The sequence below is a fragment of the Microchirus variegatus genome, assembly GCF_963457635.1.
Source record: "Microchirus variegatus genome assembly, chromosome: 5".
In the NCBI taxonomy this organism is placed as follows: Eukaryota; Metazoa; Chordata; class Actinopteri; order Pleuronectiformes; family Soleidae; genus Microchirus; species Microchirus variegatus.
The window spans coordinates 14,161,364-14,179,091 of NC_139806.1; the positions used below are offsets into that span (position 1 = coordinate 14,161,364).

The following is a 17,728-nucleotide window of genomic DNA, read 5'->3' on the forward strand; positions in this document are numbered from 1 at the left end:
AATTAATTTAAAAAGTAAAACATTTCTTGCCTTTCTTATGTATTTATTTGTTTATTTGATTATTTTGTGGGGTAAGGGAGGGGGGGGAGACCCCTCTGGCCCAGTCAATCATTTGCTCAGCCACCTTAAGCTCGCTCCCGACGGCGCGCGCCCGCGAGTGATGTGAGAGAGGATCTGTCGGCGGTGAGATCATGTGAGAGAGAGAGTCCACGCTTGGAGAAAGTAGGTTAGCAGGGTAGACTGAGAGGAAAGCAGGCGGAGAATCACAGCGGAGGAGGGGGAGAACAACGTCGTCCACCGTGGGACTATTCTGTCAAAGGGAAAAAGAAAAAGAAAAAAGGAAAAGAAAAGAAAAGAAAAAGTTCCACTCTGCGCCGATCGAGACACTGACGATGAGAACCAGAGAGGCTTTCTACATTCTTCTATTTTGCTCGGATTTGACAGAGCGATAAAGCAGAGCAGTTTTCCTCCTTTCTTTTTTCCGTTTTTGCTCGTGCTTTAGGAGAAGCGTGTGCGTGTGTGTGTGTGTGTGTGCAGCCGGGACCAAGTTCATGTTGACAGATCCAGCGTGAGTGTGTGTGTGTGTGCGCTTCCCTCAGTCTCTGCGCTGTCACACACAGTCACAGCCACATGTAGTCCAGTCCTCACCGTCCCCAATCAGCCGAGAAGACACCGTCAACCATGAGAGGTTAGTGGACTTTGTGCGTGTTTGTTTGAACTTCAACACCGTTATTATTATTATCATTATTATTATTACTGTGTTGTTCATGTTGAACGTCTTAAAGCGGCGGCACATGTGCGCGCACACGGATTTCGAGTGCGCCTGTTTTCCTCCCCAGTGCGCAATAATCCCTTCATGACTGGATTATCTGTGCACAGAGCCCGAGGCTGCAGCTGAAGCAGAAGTAGGAGCATGCTCGGCCACTCTCTCTACTTCAGCATGCACTGTTATGCAACTCCCCTACACACACACACACACACACACGCACACGCACACGCACACGCACACAGTCTTTTTTTTTGTTTTAAACACAGTAATAACCGTGTTATCTATGTTATATTCAAGCACTTTGAGCTATATGTTTCTATTGCATTAACGCGCTACATCAATGAAAATCATAATAATTATGATTAATTATAAAAATCCCCTTTAAGGACTGTTGTTTTAGTGCTGTTTTTGCAGAAATATCAATTGATTTCCCACCTGAGAGAGTGTCCCTCTGTGTATTTGAGCAGGAGATCCATGTTATGCAATAAGGAGAGGGAGGGGCATGAGTGGAGGTTGTTGTTTGCCAAAACTTGAATTATGTAATCGTGATGTTAGTCCAGTTTATCGAGTTTCTTGTTAAGTGGATTTTTTTTTTCTTCTTCTCCAAAAAGCAAATAGTTTTAATCAGGCACATTTCACTTTAGAGAATAATAAATAATCATTTATATATCATGCTCAAATATAATCACTACTGTATTGATTCTAATGGTAAATCACTCCTGGAGATGTGAATGAACTTTTTATTTGCACCACTGATTTCAAATAAATATATAATAATGATGATAATAAAAAATAAGGGGGGGATGGCTGTGCCAGCATGGTCGGCTGTGTGAGTGTACAGAGGGAGAGGGACTTGGCTGTTCCACTGACCCAGTTATGTCACCCAACATTTACACAGCCCTGGCAGCAGAGGGAGGGGGATCGGCTCTGAGAAGCGCCGTGCCTCCAGACGTATACATCGCCTTGTGCGGTTCCCGGCTGAACTTGAACTTTGGCAGTAGCAGCGTGGCTAGGTGGGGAAATAATGAAAAATGTTGAAATAACCGCATTTTATTAAGTACAGAGTCTAAGAATTGGTGACATCTAGTGGCGAGACTGCTGTGCAAGATGGCCCTTGTGCCTAAAGTACATATAGAAGGCTTATTCTAATGTGATTATACATGTATTCTAACATACTTATAGGTATAGTATATAGGGCTATTAATAATAAAATATACAACGTATATAGCATGTGTATGTAATGCTCACGTATAACCTGGTCGACCTTTTTCACTCACAGCAGATGCTTTTTGAAAAAAGTAGGGCAAACACACAGTTTTTACCAGGAACATGAATTAGTTTCCACTCCAGTTCTAAGGCACGGCTCAGCTCTACTTAGTTTAATTTCCTTTTCATTAGCGGTAGCACCTGGTGCTTTTTTAAGTACCTGCTTAGGCGAGGTTCCAAGCGAGCTGAGCTGAGCCGATACTGAAATGTGACGTCATCAGACTGCCGGCCACTGATCGGTCACAGGGTGTTCGTCACTGGAAGAATCATGAGCACAACATCTGACATAAGACTCAAACCCAACAATGCCGAAGTGTAGACAAAAAAAAAAAAAGACAATAAAATGTCTAAAATCTCCATATTTAGGAGGAGAACTATACTGAAAGCCAGCGATTATGAGCTGCATCACAGCTGTCACGGAGTCTGTGCTCCAGTCATGCAGGAAGTACTTCACTAATCATTTTAATTAACTGATTGTAATGATTCGAAACATCGAAAACAACCGTCACAGCAGTTATGTGCAACCATGCTGTGATGGCCCTTCCGCCCATAATGGTAATGGTTAAAATGGTATGCTTGGTACCCGAGCTGTGTAGGAGTCGAGCCGTGCCGAGCCAAGTAGTGCTAGAAATGTATAGGTGGAAAAGCTCGTGTCACTGAGCACCTGCGGTGGGAATTTTCCACTCAGCTAAAACGGGTGTCAAATTCAACACCAGAGCACGACCGCTGCACTGCACCCCCCCCCCCCCCCCAGTTCTCAGCCCACTTCTTGGCATTGTTGTGTGGAGTTAGACTCAGAATAAGGAGCTTATTACTCTTTAAAATGACATATACTTTTCCTGTATTTTAACTGTTTTCCAATAATTAATCTGTATTATAGCATTTCTAAAATACATCTTGAGTATTTTTGCGACTTGAGACTTTTGCGTATGATAATATTTTCTTCAGTATCATTACAACCCAGGTTCAGTATATATGGTAATGTTTACGCACAGTGCAAATTATTGCTATCAACTGTTTTGCCTCACATCACAAAGAAGTTGAAAACCTTAATAACAACGTGACATTTGATGATGACATTTAGGTCAAAAAACAGCAGTAAATTACATTTCTGCCTGTAAACCCTCCTAAAGGTTACTCACTTGAGCTTTAATACAAGTGATTTATGTTTGAGGGACATGATGAGGAAACTGCAGCTTCTTACACTCAGATAACACTGCAGCAATAGATGGGGAAACGGCAACAAGACGTGACTTTGTGCCTAGGTTTTAATCAGTTTACATCTTCTTATCCTTCTTCTGTGGTGAAACACACTTTACATTATGCACCACCTACTGCTCATTTAGCTAAACTACTTCAAAGCAGCGGATGAAAACATATACATTTGCATTTAGTTTTCACTTGTACATTCACAGCCTGTGAAAGCTCCTCAAACTCGTCAAAGACAGGGATCAGATATAATCGACCGATTGGTAATATGACTAGAGAAGAATAGTTCAAATGCAGCCTCACAAGAAATTTTTTTATTTGGTTAGTTTCAGAAGAGGAGATGAAGTGCGTTGAGCTTTGCACTAAAAAAGGCAAAGGAAGGAGTGAAGAGGGAAGCAGGGGGAAGTAGAGGGGCCTCTGGTGGAGGGAGGTTCCCTCTCTGTCAGGATGTCCAAAGGTAAACAATCTCCAGCCATTTCTTACTCCGCAGCAGTGAAAATATAGGTTATTCAATCAGCTAGAACGGCGTCAGCCTTTGTGTCCTCGTTTGAACATGTACATTTGAGCTCTTCCTCCGAATTGTCGAGTCATTACAGGTGTTTTTGACATGTTGACAGACGTGTCTTGAGCTCCGAAAACAAATTTTCGCTTTGTTCGCTGCGCGTAAACAATGGCAGAGGATCATGAGACTCACAGGAGTCATACATACTGTAGGCACCCATGACAGGAGGCCTATGGAAATTCTTAGCTCTGTTCAGAATCCCCCTGTTGTGGGCCTCAGCTTGGCCTCAGCTCTGGTATTTGCATCTTTTAAAATAGAGCCAATATATTTGAGTACATTGGGATGGAAACAGCCCAATGTGAAATAGTGATAGTGATACATGATGTCCAAGGAGGTTTAAAACTTAATCAACATGACCGGTTACTGTTTTTGGATTCAGTCAGACACACGCAGTGTAAACAGACTTAATCAAATAATATGGAAATAAAAAAAATTAAATTCAAATCATATGGAGGGACGAAACATTCATGTACTGAGAATAAGGTTTTTAACGCTGTGGATTGTCATGACACTGCGCTGTGCATGCGTACACCTGCAAGGTGTGACACAACAGGTGCTTCAGCATTGCTAATATGTACAGACATGGAGCACACATCGTCTCAAAGTCTTGTCTTCTCATGAACATTATTTGACGATGCTGCCGAGCGAGCTCCGAGTCATGCACACATCTCCGTGAAATAAGCAAGGACAAACAACCTGTAGTTGGTTAAAAAGTCACCCTACGGACACACTGTCTGAGAGCGCGGTTTTGTTATGCTCTTAGAAATAAGGGTTCCAAAAGGGTCCTTCTACAAGGGCTGATGTTCTACCTGGAACCATTTGCTTCAGAAAAACCCTTTCCCGAAGAAAGGGTTTTTCAAGCGTTCTTGGTAACACTGATGGTTCCAGTAAGAACCATTTCGATCCAGAGAACCCTTTGAAACCCCTTTCCTGAATAAAGGGTTTTAAAAAGGGTTCTTGGTGGAACCCTCCAAAAGGGTTCTAGGTCAAAAAGGTTTCTCCGATGTGGACAAGCCGAAGAACCTTATATGGTTCTACTTAGCACTTTTATTTCTAAGAGTGTAGAGATTTACCGACTGTTTGTTAGATACATAGAATTGAAGCTTTAGAAGCACAAAGCAAGTGATTTCTCCCCTCCTCTCCCTGCCTCACCCCTTCTGAATTGGGCTTCTAGAGATAAGACAGTTACACATTTAGCTGATAAACACAATGGGGCCAGTATGTTTGTCGCTGAGCTCGTAAAATGCCTGTTCCTGCTTTATATATTGAAAAACTGTAGACTTGGGGTGTGCCACATGCTGCTGCTGTTGTCGTCTTCCTGCCACAACACCTTCCCTTGTTTGTCGTTTGTGTATTTACACACTTCACAAACTGCATCTCCTGCTGACACGTGGAGGTTAATGCGTCAGTGGGTGACGATGAATGTTGAGCGTTGCGTGTGTTCTATTCGTGCATAATATCGCAAAAAAAGAACAACTGGTATTGATTTTTGTTAACAGCTCTCTCTCTCCCTCACTCTTTCCCTCTCTCTGGGGAGTTAAAGGTCACATGCCTCAGACTGGAGCCTAAGCACAGGTCAACCATGATATTTAGGGTTAAAAGTAAATGTTTCTTTAACATTTGTGTGGCTCCTGCTGCTACCATTGTTTGTTAAATATTATTGGGTAATATGTTTACATATGTTTTTGGTAGATTAATCAACCAATTACTTAGTCAATTCAAATGAAGTTATGAAAAGACAAATACAGCAACTACACTGGTTTCAGCATCTCAGATGTGCATATAAGATACTTTTTATAGTCTTGCTAATACTTAAGATAGTCAGTAGGTTACCTTAGGCTCTATGTTAGTTATATTGACTTTTCAGTCACTGAAATCAGTTTTAATTGTGGACTCATTTTCTTATTCAGTTGGGCTGCAACTAACTGACTTCACTTTAAACTAGAAAAGCACTCGGAGAGCGCAGACCTCTGCCAAGGCAGCTCAGTGCCTACAAAATACACCCTACCGGCACCCAGCTTGTATGGATCACGCCCAAAATCTAATCACTTGTTCCTGGTCCCACTGCGGACATTTCCTGAATTTTTTCTGAATTTCATCCAAATCCGTGTGTGACTTTTCGAGTTGTGTTGCTAACAGTCAGACAGACAGACAGGCGGAAACATACACTCTTAGAAATAAGGGTTCCAAAAGGGTCCTTCTACAAGGGCTGAGGTTCTACCTGGAACCATTTGCTTCTGAAAAACCTTTTCTTTGGATCCACTAATGGTTCCAGTAAGAACCATTTTGATCCAGTGAACCCTTTAAAACCCCTTTCCTGAATAAGGGGTTTTTAGGGGTTCTTGGTGGAACTTTTATAAAAAGGTTCTACCTGGAGCCAAAACGGGTTCTCCTATGAGGACAAGCCGAAGAACCTTATATGGTTCTACTTAGCACTTTTATTTACAAGAGTGTATACCTCCTGGCGGCGGGCAATGATCTCTTTGTTATATGGAGAGAGCTTGTTAAAAACACTCAAACCATTATTAACGGATTATCCAAAAATGGTTTAATTGTGGCTGTTCTACGTTCAGTGTAATGTGCTGTGCTTATTAATTGTCTGTATGTGGATAATTGGCTTAAGGGCGTGATGATTTTATCACGTTATCTGGTTATAAACGCTGTAATGACGTTAAGGGAACATTAGGGAGATGGATATGGGTGCGCGGCGTCTGGCTTGTGTATGGGATGTCTGCGGAGGCTCAGAGACGAGGAGTGAGGAAGCGTGTTTATGTGGTTGTAGCGACTGGGGGTGGGTGGCTGGGCATCTGTGTAATTCTGGCTCTCAGCACGCGGACAAGAATAGAACGAGTTGAAGCAGAAGCTCAATGTCAAAGAGAGGAGTGGGGGGTTGAATAGTTGAAAATCAAGAGTGCAGTTTGTCTTCTCTGAGTGGACCAGGTGAAGTCAGCGCTGTCACAGTCAACATGAAGCATGGTTTCCAACTCTGAGGTGGTTGAAACAGTTATCGATCATCACACATGAGTTGATGCAGAAACTGATTAATGGAAAGTCTGTCTCTTGTAATTACTCAACCGGCAAGTGCGGTTTTTCCCGCTCTCATTATCATGGCCGCTCTTTGTTAACTTCACTCTTATGTAATGTAGCCAATTTTCATGTGTTGCTCATGGGCCTTCAGGGAAATGTTTTATAGGGGAAGTCTTGAGTGAGCATTGTTCGGTTCCACCTTAAACTGGTCTGTGGAGAGCCGGGATTGCGCCTTCCGCCCGCCTCCCCTCTCCCCCTGCAGTGGGAAAGTGTGTCAGTGGGACAGAATGTCCACATGAGCTGACAGGCTACAGCGCCCGAGTGACGAGCCACTCGGCCAATAACAAGGAGGCGAGAGGAGTGCTTCACCAGTGGGGAAGAGCGAGTCTGAGGAGGGCGGGGTCTCTCTGTGTTGCTAGAGTGAGCTCTGAATGAGCGTTGTGAAGAATGCTCACAGACAAGAGTTATATAATCCAGTGATGTGGGAGGGAGGGAGGGAGGGAGGGGAACCTGAGAGGAAGAGAGGAGGAGGGGAGGGGGATATTTTTCCATTGCATGCCTGCAGCTGCCCAGATCAGTTGGAGTATTTAAGTTACAGTTTTAGAGAAGAGACAGCCGACTGTGCCATTAAAGGGGGGAAAAAGGAGGTGGAAAGTTGTGTTTTCCAAGTGTCTCGATCTGTAAGTGGTTTTCCGCACGCCACGCCAACGGCACAGAGGAGCTGCGAGTACAGATTTGCGAAATGAGCATAAAGATTGCATAAACAGGCGAGAGGCATGTATCTTTTACGATATCACTGCTGTTGTGTTTTTTTTCCCCCCCTTGGAACGAGGAAAGAAGGAGCCCTTGTGTGTGTTTGTCATATGTGCAAACATCATGTGATTCTCTATCTGTTGTGTACTCTGTTCCCTCATGGGGCCCACACGCAGGGTGCAGCCAAACAGTTCAGAACAAGTTAACTTCTCCCCCGTCTTTATTGTGACGCCGTTTGTCTGCATCAGTAGCTCAGCAAGTTTGTTCTGGAGCCTCATTGTTGCATCCTGTATCACTTGCTGTATTTTTCCCCCCATTATTCCAATGCAAAGTGAAGGATTCAGGCAGGTGTTGATCCGCTAGGTTTCTAAAGTGTCGATTATCACGCTCTCAACTTGCGGAAGTCAATACACAAAAGTCAATACACAAAATCAACAATCTGAGGAGGGCCTAATTATGACCCTGTGTTATACCAAAAAACACGGAAAAAAGTTCAGAGATTATAACACACTATGAAAAATGAGGAAGGACAAAACAATCACTGATTGATGGGAGCAAAAATATTTAAGAAGAAGAACAGGATTAGGAGGAAGATGTGATCACTCCAGGAAATGAAGCATGTTTTTTACTATAAAGACTGAACTGATGCTGTATGTTGAGTCAGATGCCGTCAATACTCTTAACAAAAATGTGAGTTCAGATCTGAAACTCAAAGAGAGAGAGAGAGACAAAACTCATATTGTCAACACGTGTTGTATCAGTCGCTGGCAGAAAATTGCCTTTTTTTAGCCTTCGGAGTACATGGAGATAGGGTTGTCTGACTGTGACGAGATAAAGGCACACAGAGAACCTTTTCAAGAACTGCAGAAGATACAAAGGACCAACTGTCATTTTTTTTATCAAGTTTAAAACGGGAGGAAACAGAATTATGCAGTATAACAACAGAGAGATTGACAAAACAAAACGGTGTCTGAACTGATTCACTGGAGGGTCGGAGCAAAACAAGAAAATAAAAGGATGCTTATGATTAATACTTTTTTCTTAAAGCTTGTAAAATATGAGCACAAACATGAGTTTCACCAGAAAGATAAAGAGATCCTTGTAAATACAACAGAGAAAAAGTTTCTACTTTAAACTCTTCTCTCATCCAGACTAATAAATAAATGAATCAATCAGGGCTTTTATGTTGTACAGAAGAGTACATTTTTAATCTTGGATCTAATCAGTAATTCCGACTAGTCTCATCACAGAGAAGTAGACACTGATTAAATGTCACATAAGGGCTTCTGGGCAAGTGTGTTATGTCTGAACGACTTGTGTGTAGTTATATATTAATATTTTTTGGCAGCCTTCCACACAGTGACTTAGTGCTGTCAAACATGCGACTTTGTAAACAGCATTTGAGTGACGTGAGCCAAGGGTTCTTTGACCTCTTTCATCATCACTCTTTTTCTCTTCTGTGTGTGTTTCTGCAGCTCAGATCGAGGTCATCCCCTGTAAGATCTGCGGGGACAAGTCCTCAGGAATCCACTATGGAGTCATCACCTGCGAAGGTTGCAAGGTGAGGAGGATGAAATGCAGACATTTAGGCTACATCCATAGGGTTAGGGTTAGTCAAAAGTCAAAGTTCACTTTCTTTAACTTTTTTACCATTTTTGTTTCTGTTCGCCGTTTTTTTTTTTTATCTGAAAACACAAAAGAAAATGTCATAGTATGGATGTAGCCTTAATCAACCTATTTCATCATAGCTGTGCATTTACAATAATGTCTATGTGTGTGTGTGTGTGCTTTTGTATCCCAGGGCTTCTTTCGCCGCAGCCAGCAGAATAACGCCATGTACTCTTGTTCCCGCCAGAGGAACTGCCTAATCGACCGAACTAACCGCAACCGCTGCCAACACTGTCGTCTACAGAAGTGTCTGGCTTTGGGCATGAGCAGAGATGGTAAACACACTCAGAACGCACTGAAATCAAGTCATTTACTTATATATGCGACTTCAACTTACACGTGGCAGGCTTCTTCAGAGCGACTCTGTGTGTGTGTGTGTACCTGGTATTCCTTATGTTGGTTACATAGTCACATTATGGAAACGTGTCTTCCTTATTGGGAAAACCAAGTCCCTATAATGTTTAATGACTACATTTTAAGGAGAATAAATGTTTTAAAGTTAGGCTGAGGTTACGGTTAGTAAGTCACTAAAAAACTGATTACTGGCAATAATCGGGTAACTGGAATAAACCGCTTAAGGTGTAAGGTGTATACATGTCTTTAAGAAATCAGATTATTGACAGAAACCTAGGTGTGTCAAACAGGTTTTTCAAAAACTGATAACGGCAATAAACTGATAATGAAATCAGTTTATTCTGTTTACATGAGCACTTGAATAACCAGATAACTACAAAACCCAGATAATAATCAGTTTTTTAGCGTGCATATAAACGCACTCGATGTAATGTCCTCTCAAGTCATGGAAAGCAGTGTGTGTGTGTGTGTGTGTGTGTGCGCAGGGATGATTTTCTTGAGCTGGTGCAATAAAGGGACACCAAAACAAATATATATAAACATATATGTAGACTGACGGGTAGAAGAGCTGTCATCGTGCTGGGACTGGAACATACAGTACTTGTGGATAAGGTGACAGAAGGAAACCTAAGCGAGACAAGAATATCTTAGAGTTCACTTCAGGGAAGAGCTATAGATATTAACGAGTAAGTATAGTGACAGACAAACGCAAAAACATCCCCTAGAATGTATAAACAAACGTCCGTTACATTAAAACCGTGATTAAATGTCGATGAAAGGATTCACAATTTAATGGTTTAAAGGTTTAACGGGATAAAGGTTTCTTGTGCTGCCGCTGTTCTACACATAAACGCTTCCCTTACGCAGCAGAGGTGTAAACTGAAACCCACTTTGAATGGAGCAGCGAGTGTTGCCAAACTGCATTGTGGGTGCTTCGCTTTGCTTGTGTGGTGTGCAGTATAGAAGTGGAGAAATGTTTGAAGCAGCAGCACAAGTGAAAGCCAACCACACACCGCGCTACTCCAGAACTCAAACGGAGCTCTTGGACAAGGTTGTTCTCCCAGTCGCGGATGTTTTTTTAGTCAGTCAAAGTGCACCCAATAATAATGGACATGGCAGACTCGCTGTAATCAAATGTGTTTCCTCTGTACAGCTGTGAAGTTTGGTCGTATGTCAAAGAAGCAGCGCGACAGCCTCTATGCTGAAGTGCAGAAGCACCAGAAGTCCCAGGAGTGTGTGGGCTCAGGAGGAGAGGGCACGACAACTCTGTCCTTACCCAGGGAGGATGGAGGCTGTGGCGGTCATGGCGAGGATGGCGAGGAGGGTCTGAGCAGGTCCTACAGCAGCGGCGGCTCCAGCTCTGCCCTCAGTGACCTCGACGACATTGCAGCGCTACCGGACCTGTTCGACCTGCCGCTGACTCCCGAGGAGGCCAGCGAGTACTGCAGCCTGGACCTGCTCGGCGGAGGAGCCAGCACTGGAAACACCTCCAACTCGTCGTCCTCTTCTTCCTCCTCGTCCTTGTCCAATCAGAATTCCCCGCAGCAGACGCTAATGGATGTGACGGAGAGCAAAGGGATACAGCTCCTGCATACACACTCTCACACACACCCTCTGCTGGGACACACACATGTGCTGCTGGAGCATCTGCCTGATGACTGCTCAATAACAGACCTTGGTGAGTACCGACAAGATTAGAAATAATGATTTTTATTCAAAATAATAGTTTTGCCCTTCAAATTTTGCTTTCGTCAAAGAACCAGCAAAACTGTTTTCAGCTGTGCTAACATCATTGCACAAGGGTTTTCAAGGGTTTTCTAATCATCCAATAGTCTTCTAACGCGATTAGCAAACACAATGTACCATTAGAACACTGGAAATGGGCCTCTATACACCTATGTACATGTTCCATTAAAAACCAGACGTTTGCAGCTAGAATAGTTGTTTACCACATTAACAATGTATAGAGTGTATTTATGATTCATTTAATGTTAGATTAATTTTTAAAAAGCGGTTTTCCTTCAAAAATAAGGACATTTCTAAGTGACCCCAAACTTTTAAACGGTAGTGTACATTTAATGCAAACTTCACTCTTCTTTAAAAACGATTCACGTTAAAACTGACTTAGTAGTTCAGGGATAATAAACCCTTTCATCATAAGCCATTTAATGCACGTGTTTAGTTTATTATAACAGCAATTTACATTTGTCCCCAATGCATAATAATATTGCATATTAAACCCACTTTAGGCACTAGTGTAAGCTGGGTATTATGGGTATGAATGCAACATTGAGATACTTTTATACATTTAATTTGGGAGATGATGGTGAAGTGGTATTTAAAGAGATAACAAAGATAAGGCATTTTCAAAGATAGAGTCTCTAGGGACCGCCAATGCATTTGCATTTTATTTTACGTATTAATAGACACTGGCAACTACAACCAACTGCAAAGAAGCAGTCTGTAAATATTTTGGCTGCTTGATATAACGCATCAAGGTAGTGGAGAAGATACTCAATATAAAAAAATAAGATGTCACGGCCGTGCTGATATTCAACTGTACAACAGCACTCCCACTCTTGTCAAATTGCTTTAATGGGTGTGTGTGTGTGTGTGTGTGTGTGTGTTTTGTTTCAGAGCGCATCACTCAGAGCATCGTGAAGTCTCACCTGGAGACGTGTCAGCACAGTGCCGAAGACATGAAGAGATTCACCTGGGTGCAATACACACCCGAGGAAACCCGCGCTTTTCAGAACAAGGTACATACAGTAACACACAGACTTTACTGGCATTTTGTCAAACCTAAAACACATTAGTGTGTCTGTGTAGGTTCATTTTTTTCAATACTTAAGTAGAATATCTGCTATAAATATTGAAATCTTCTTCAGCTCGGTCAGTGCGAGTACTGAAACTGATTATGTCCTCTTTTTTTTTTCTCCCACTTATGTCACTGGTTCAGTCAGCTGAGTGGATGTGGCAGGACTGTGCCCACCACATCACCAATGCCATCCAGTACGTGGTGGAGTTTGCCAAACGCATTGCAGGCTTCATGGACCTGTGCCAGAATGATCAGATTATATTGCTGAAAGCAGGTCAGTGCACAGTAAAATACTTGCTCCTTAATTAACACAGTTAATTCTTCATAAGTAAGCGTAATGTGAGACTTTACTTTAGTTCCTTCTTGTTTTTGTGTTTCCAACCTTCCAACAAACACCTGGTTCAACTTAAACTCAATTTGTTTACTCTATAACTTGTTCAAATCCTGAATGGTCGTCCATATTATTTATATTTTTATTTATCATCTCTCCATCTCTCTCCACATCTGTGGCTGACCTCTCAGGCTGCCTGGAGGTCCTGCTGATCCGCATGTGTCGAGCGTTCAACGTCAACAACAGCAGCATTTTCTTCAACGGAAAGTTTGCCACTCCTCTGCTCTTCAAAGCCCTCGGTGAGTATCAGATGTGATCATGCGATTATGTGATCTGTAAAAGAGTTGGATAACTGACAGTGTCACACCCTATGTAAGAAGGAAATCGCACTCCATGTAGGTCGGCGCAGATTAGTCTTATAACATTGTCAACTCTGGTGTCACCCTGCTGTTGTTTTTGACGGTTAATTAAAATGTCATCTGTGTTTGTGTAGGCTGCGATGACCTGGTCAGCGCCGTGTTCGACCTCGGAAAAGGACTCTGCCATCTACAGCTGTCTGATGAAGAGATGGCTTTGTTTAGCGCTGCTGTACTTCTATCACCTGGTGATTATTCTTCCATTTCCCCTTTGTCACTCGCAAACACTTTTCGTAAACAGAAAGAGAGCACCAATTATCTCGCAGGATGATAGCAGGGCTGCTGTGTTCCTCGCCAACCACGGTCACACTGACATTCAAGAGCAACAAGCTTGTCTATTTTTAACATAAATAATGCAGCATGTTTTCAGGTTATTATTGCAGATTATGTCACTGTTGTTTCTGTGTTACAAGGTTTAGAGCAGGCCTATTCAACTAAAATTTACGGAGGGCCAACTTTTCGGAAGGATGTCCAGCCAGTTGGCCGGTCAACCCCTGTACTACTATTTTGTGTTGCATATACAGTAAACGGATACAAAATGTTATAAATTATTTAGCACTTATTTATTAAAATGGCTGCTAGTTTTGTGCAAAAAGGTAACAATTATAGTACCACCAACATTCGGGTAGAACAGTCACAGTTGGCTCTTAAATTAGAGGTAACAATATAAACAACATTAAGGTGCAATGGCCACAATAGGCTATTTTTGCAGAAATATAAGTAACAGTACCAATAATATTCAGGTACAATTGCTACAGTTGGCTCATAGTGCAAAATATTCTGGTCCATACATAGACTGCCTACAATTACAGCTGTACTAGTATTGGCCAAAAAGGGACGCAAAGTGTCGCAAAGTGCCAGAAATAGGCAACGCTACAGTTTTATTCGCTTTTTAATAATACATTCATTATTTATGGGTTAATGGGCTGTGGGCCGGTCCAAATTGCTTAAAGGGTCGGTGCTGGCCCCTGGGCCTTAAGTTGAATAGTCTTGGTTTAGAGTAGTACATTTCAAATCTTAAAGGTACTTAAGGAGAAAAAGAGGAATTGTATTTGAAGGCTTCATCATTTGTTTCCTGTAGAACGACACTGGCTGACAGAAGGACAAAAGGTTCAGAAACTTCAGGAGAAAGTCTACTTGGCTCTGCAGCACAGTCTGCAAAAGAGCGGCGCTTCTGACGAGAAACTGGACAAGGTAAAGACAAGCAATCACTAGAACTGCATGTGCTCTGCAAATTAAAAAAAAAATAGGTGATTCAAGGATCAGTGTGTAGAATTTGGGGGGCTCTATCAGCAGACATTTGATAAGAACCCTTTCTCTTCCATGTAGTCTGCCATGTTTTTACCAGGATTCATTTGGCTGCAAGATGCAAACTTCACCCCTAGATGTTGCTAAATCCTACACACTGATCCTTTAGTATACCACAAATCAAATAGATTTGTTTTAAAAAAGCATGGAAATGTACCTTTTTATAACTGCCTCTTTCCCCACAGATGATGTCCAAGCTGCCAATAATGAAGTCTATCTGTAACCTCCACGTCGACAAACTGGAGTTTTTCCGCTTGGTCCACCCAGACACCGCCTACAGTTTCCCGCCACTGTACCGGGAAGTTTTTGGCAGTGACATGTCTCTGCCGGACTCCACCAACAGTTAGACAAATTAAAAAAAAAAAAGAGAGATGGAGTTTATTGAGAGGTAGGGAAGCAAAAGGAGAGACAAAAGAAGGATAGAGATGTTCAAGCTCAACAACCAGCACAGTTAAGAGACAATCCAGGACTTGTAACACTCCAATGATCCCAAAGTAGTCCTCCACTTTTCCCAGCAGGCAAAGCACCTTACACTGCACATGCCCATAGTCCTCGCCATATTGTAGCATTAACAAACACGCGGATGGGCACCGTAATAAAAACAACAACACACAGCCCACTTTGCATGTAACAGCTCCCGAGCTCTTGCACTCGTTAAAGATGATCGGATCCACTGTGGATCACCCAAACAGTTATGAATGTACTTCATTGATAAGCACCAATGCACAAGCCAGAACGCAACAAGAGTGAATGTATGAGACACTCGTAGTGTTAGAACAAAGTCACATTCACGCGGACAGGTCTCACTATCGATACAGCTTCTTAGTCGATACTTACACTCTCTTAAAATATCTGAGTGTGGTTCACATTTGAATCCGCACAGACGATATCTGACCATCACTTAGGGACCAAGACCATGAGTCATAACAAGAAACACACGGACATATACTATGACTCTTGGCTTAGGCTGAACTCCATCAGCTGCAGACCACTTTCACACACACGCACAGACAGATGGTGTTCGGTGCTGCCTTTTTGTAGGCTCTTGTATCGCAATGAGAAACCTCAGTCCCACGCACCCCTTTCCTTGTAAATGCCACTTAGAGACAGGACAAGATTAAAATGTATCTTTAATTTATATACACATTTATAAACAACTATTTTAAATAAGAATGTAAATAGATGATTATATAAGTATATGGAGGTGGAACGTGTGTGTTCAGTTCAATCAGGAGGACAGAGAAAGAGAGAGAGAGAAGAGTGGACAGTATGACGCAGAGGAGGAGGAAGAAGACGGATGTGGAAGGTGGACTCAAATCTTTTTCTTGACTTTTTTTTTTTTTTTTTTCCTCTCATGACAAATACTCTCAGGTTTCTGTGGCAATGACTCCTTCTTGCCCCGACGGTAATTTGGGTTGCAGTCATCACAAGAGTGATGGGGTGGACACTTGTTGCAGATGCGACACAGCAGGGGACGCAGTGTGACCGGACAAGGGCAAAAACAAACAAACAAACAAAAACATTAGCCCCGTGTCTTGCATTTAAAGTGGAAAGCTTTCAGTTTGCACTTTGGCTGCTTCTCCAAGAGGACAAACACGACACTAAAGGAAACGATGACTTCATGAACTCTAGAATAAAAGGGGACACTGCCCTTGTTTCTAACCAGCAGTCAGAAGAACAGGTGTGATACAATTACCTTTCACTCATAATGTTGGTTGGTTTAAAGCCGGAACAACAATGGTCCATTATATGTATCGTAAGCCCGCTTTGCTGGCTGGAGCAACTGTATTATTTTGTACATTTGCTGTTCCTTTCTCCTTTAGTCCAAAACCCAGCACTTGACTGAATACCAAGCACTTAAACTTTCCTCTTTCTCACTGGACACGAGTCTGCGGTCAGACAGAGCGACCAGCTGCCCCCTGAGTTGGGCCTCAATGCCAGTAAGACTCAGCAGTTTTCAGTCTGTTTTTATTATTTTTTGTTTATGTTTTGATTCCTCATCTCTCACAAGGTGGCACCCAAAACATTTTTTTTTAATCATGTACATAAATAAAAAAATTTTTTGTTATGCATTGAGATAATGATATGGTCTTACTTGGGTAACTGTGAAGTTCTTGAGCAGAGTCTGAGGACATGCTGTTTGCCACTCAGGGAGCCAGCTGTAATCTCTCGACCCTTTTATTACCGGCGTCGTCTTTTAACCTTGTACTCCTCACACATTTGCACCTAAGATGAGACCCGTAACCATGATCACTGTGGATGTAAGCTCTATTTTTGTGAATGTTACAAAGTGTCAAAGCCCTTTCCGTTGGTCCCAATATTGTAACATTACATTTAAGAAATTTATAAAAAAATTAAAGAAATTAAATGAATCAGTTAGAGTTCAAAAAAATTTAATTATTGGGTTTAATGTTTATTTTTGCTGTGATTTTAATTGATTTCTCCGCCGTTTATCCACCTCTTTCTTTACATGTCTCCACTTATGTCTGGTAAAGTCTGTGATCTGTTTTTCTTTAATTCAAGAAAGATTAGGAAATGTACAAACAAACAAAAAAGAAGTTTGTCTTCCTTCTCTTTCTGTTTGACAAAATGTACAAGAGGTATATTACTAGTCCAAAAGTAACTTGAGTCACACAGCTCGATATACTATATTGTCCAATGGGATACCTTGTATGGTATGTGTGGTTTTAAGAATGTAATAAATTGTTTCTTTTTCTTTTGAAAGGTTTGAGTCTTATTTAAAGGGACAATGTGTAGTATTTATGGGTTTATATAACCCAAAATCCACTTTTGTATACATATTATGTGCTCCTGCATTGTCTAGTCACTGTATAATAGTTTTTGTTTCATTTTCGTAGTGTTTCAAAAAGTCATGTTAAATAACATGGTCACGGGCCGCGGTTGCATAGCCACTGTTAGCAACGAGACGCCATGTTTCTACCGGAGGTGTAAGGACAAACGCGAGAGAACAAATCAAGCGTCTCTTTACTTTTAGCGGAAGTCCCACCTCCACTCTCTCGCCCTCTCCCTCGCCTCACGAACCTCATCTGCTGACACGGAGATAGACGACGAGGACGACATTTGACCAGCTGCGGATACCGTAGCGCTCAGGTTAGGGAGGGGGTGAGCAGAGCAGCAGTTCTTTGTTGTAAGTTTCAGCCTCTCCTCTAGATGACACTATAAACTACTTACTTCACCTTTAAAGAAAACCTGCTGATGAAGGCATAATATGCCATCAAATGAATAC

At 42.1% G+C, this 17,728-nt stretch overlaps 1 protein-coding gene across 1 annotated transcript; it reads left to right on the forward strand.

Moving 5' to 3' along the window:
- Nucleotides 1–221: 221 nt before the first annotated feature.
- LOC310927590 (nuclear receptor ROR-beta-like) lies at nt 222–17,075 on the forward strand. Its single transcript, XM_083889911.1, has 10 exons — nt 222–688; nt 9,062–9,147; nt 9,388–9,529; nt 10,762–11,286; nt 12,246–12,367; nt 12,568–12,700; nt 12,949–13,056; nt 13,251–13,361; nt 14,255–14,367; nt 14,667–17,075. The coding sequence occupies exons 1-10, from the start codon at nt 682–684 to the stop codon at nt 14,826–14,828; spliced, it is 1,509 nt and encodes a 502-aa protein (XP_083746037.1). The 5' UTR covers nt 222–681; the 3' UTR covers nt 14,829–17,075.
- Nucleotides 17,076–17,728: the final 653 nt, after the last annotated feature.

Excerpts from the sequence above, each read along its gene's own strand:
- LOC310927590 (XM_083889911.1), top strand. Across the intron at positions 12,701-12,948 it reads GATTATATTGCTGAAAGCAG|GCTGCCTGGAGGTCCTGCTG; the intron begins GTCAGTGCACAG and ends CTGACCTCTCAG. Across the intron at positions 13,362-14,254 it reads TGCTGTACTTCTATCACCTG|AACGACACTGGCTGACAGAA; the intron begins GTGATTATTCTT and ends TGTTTCCTGTAG.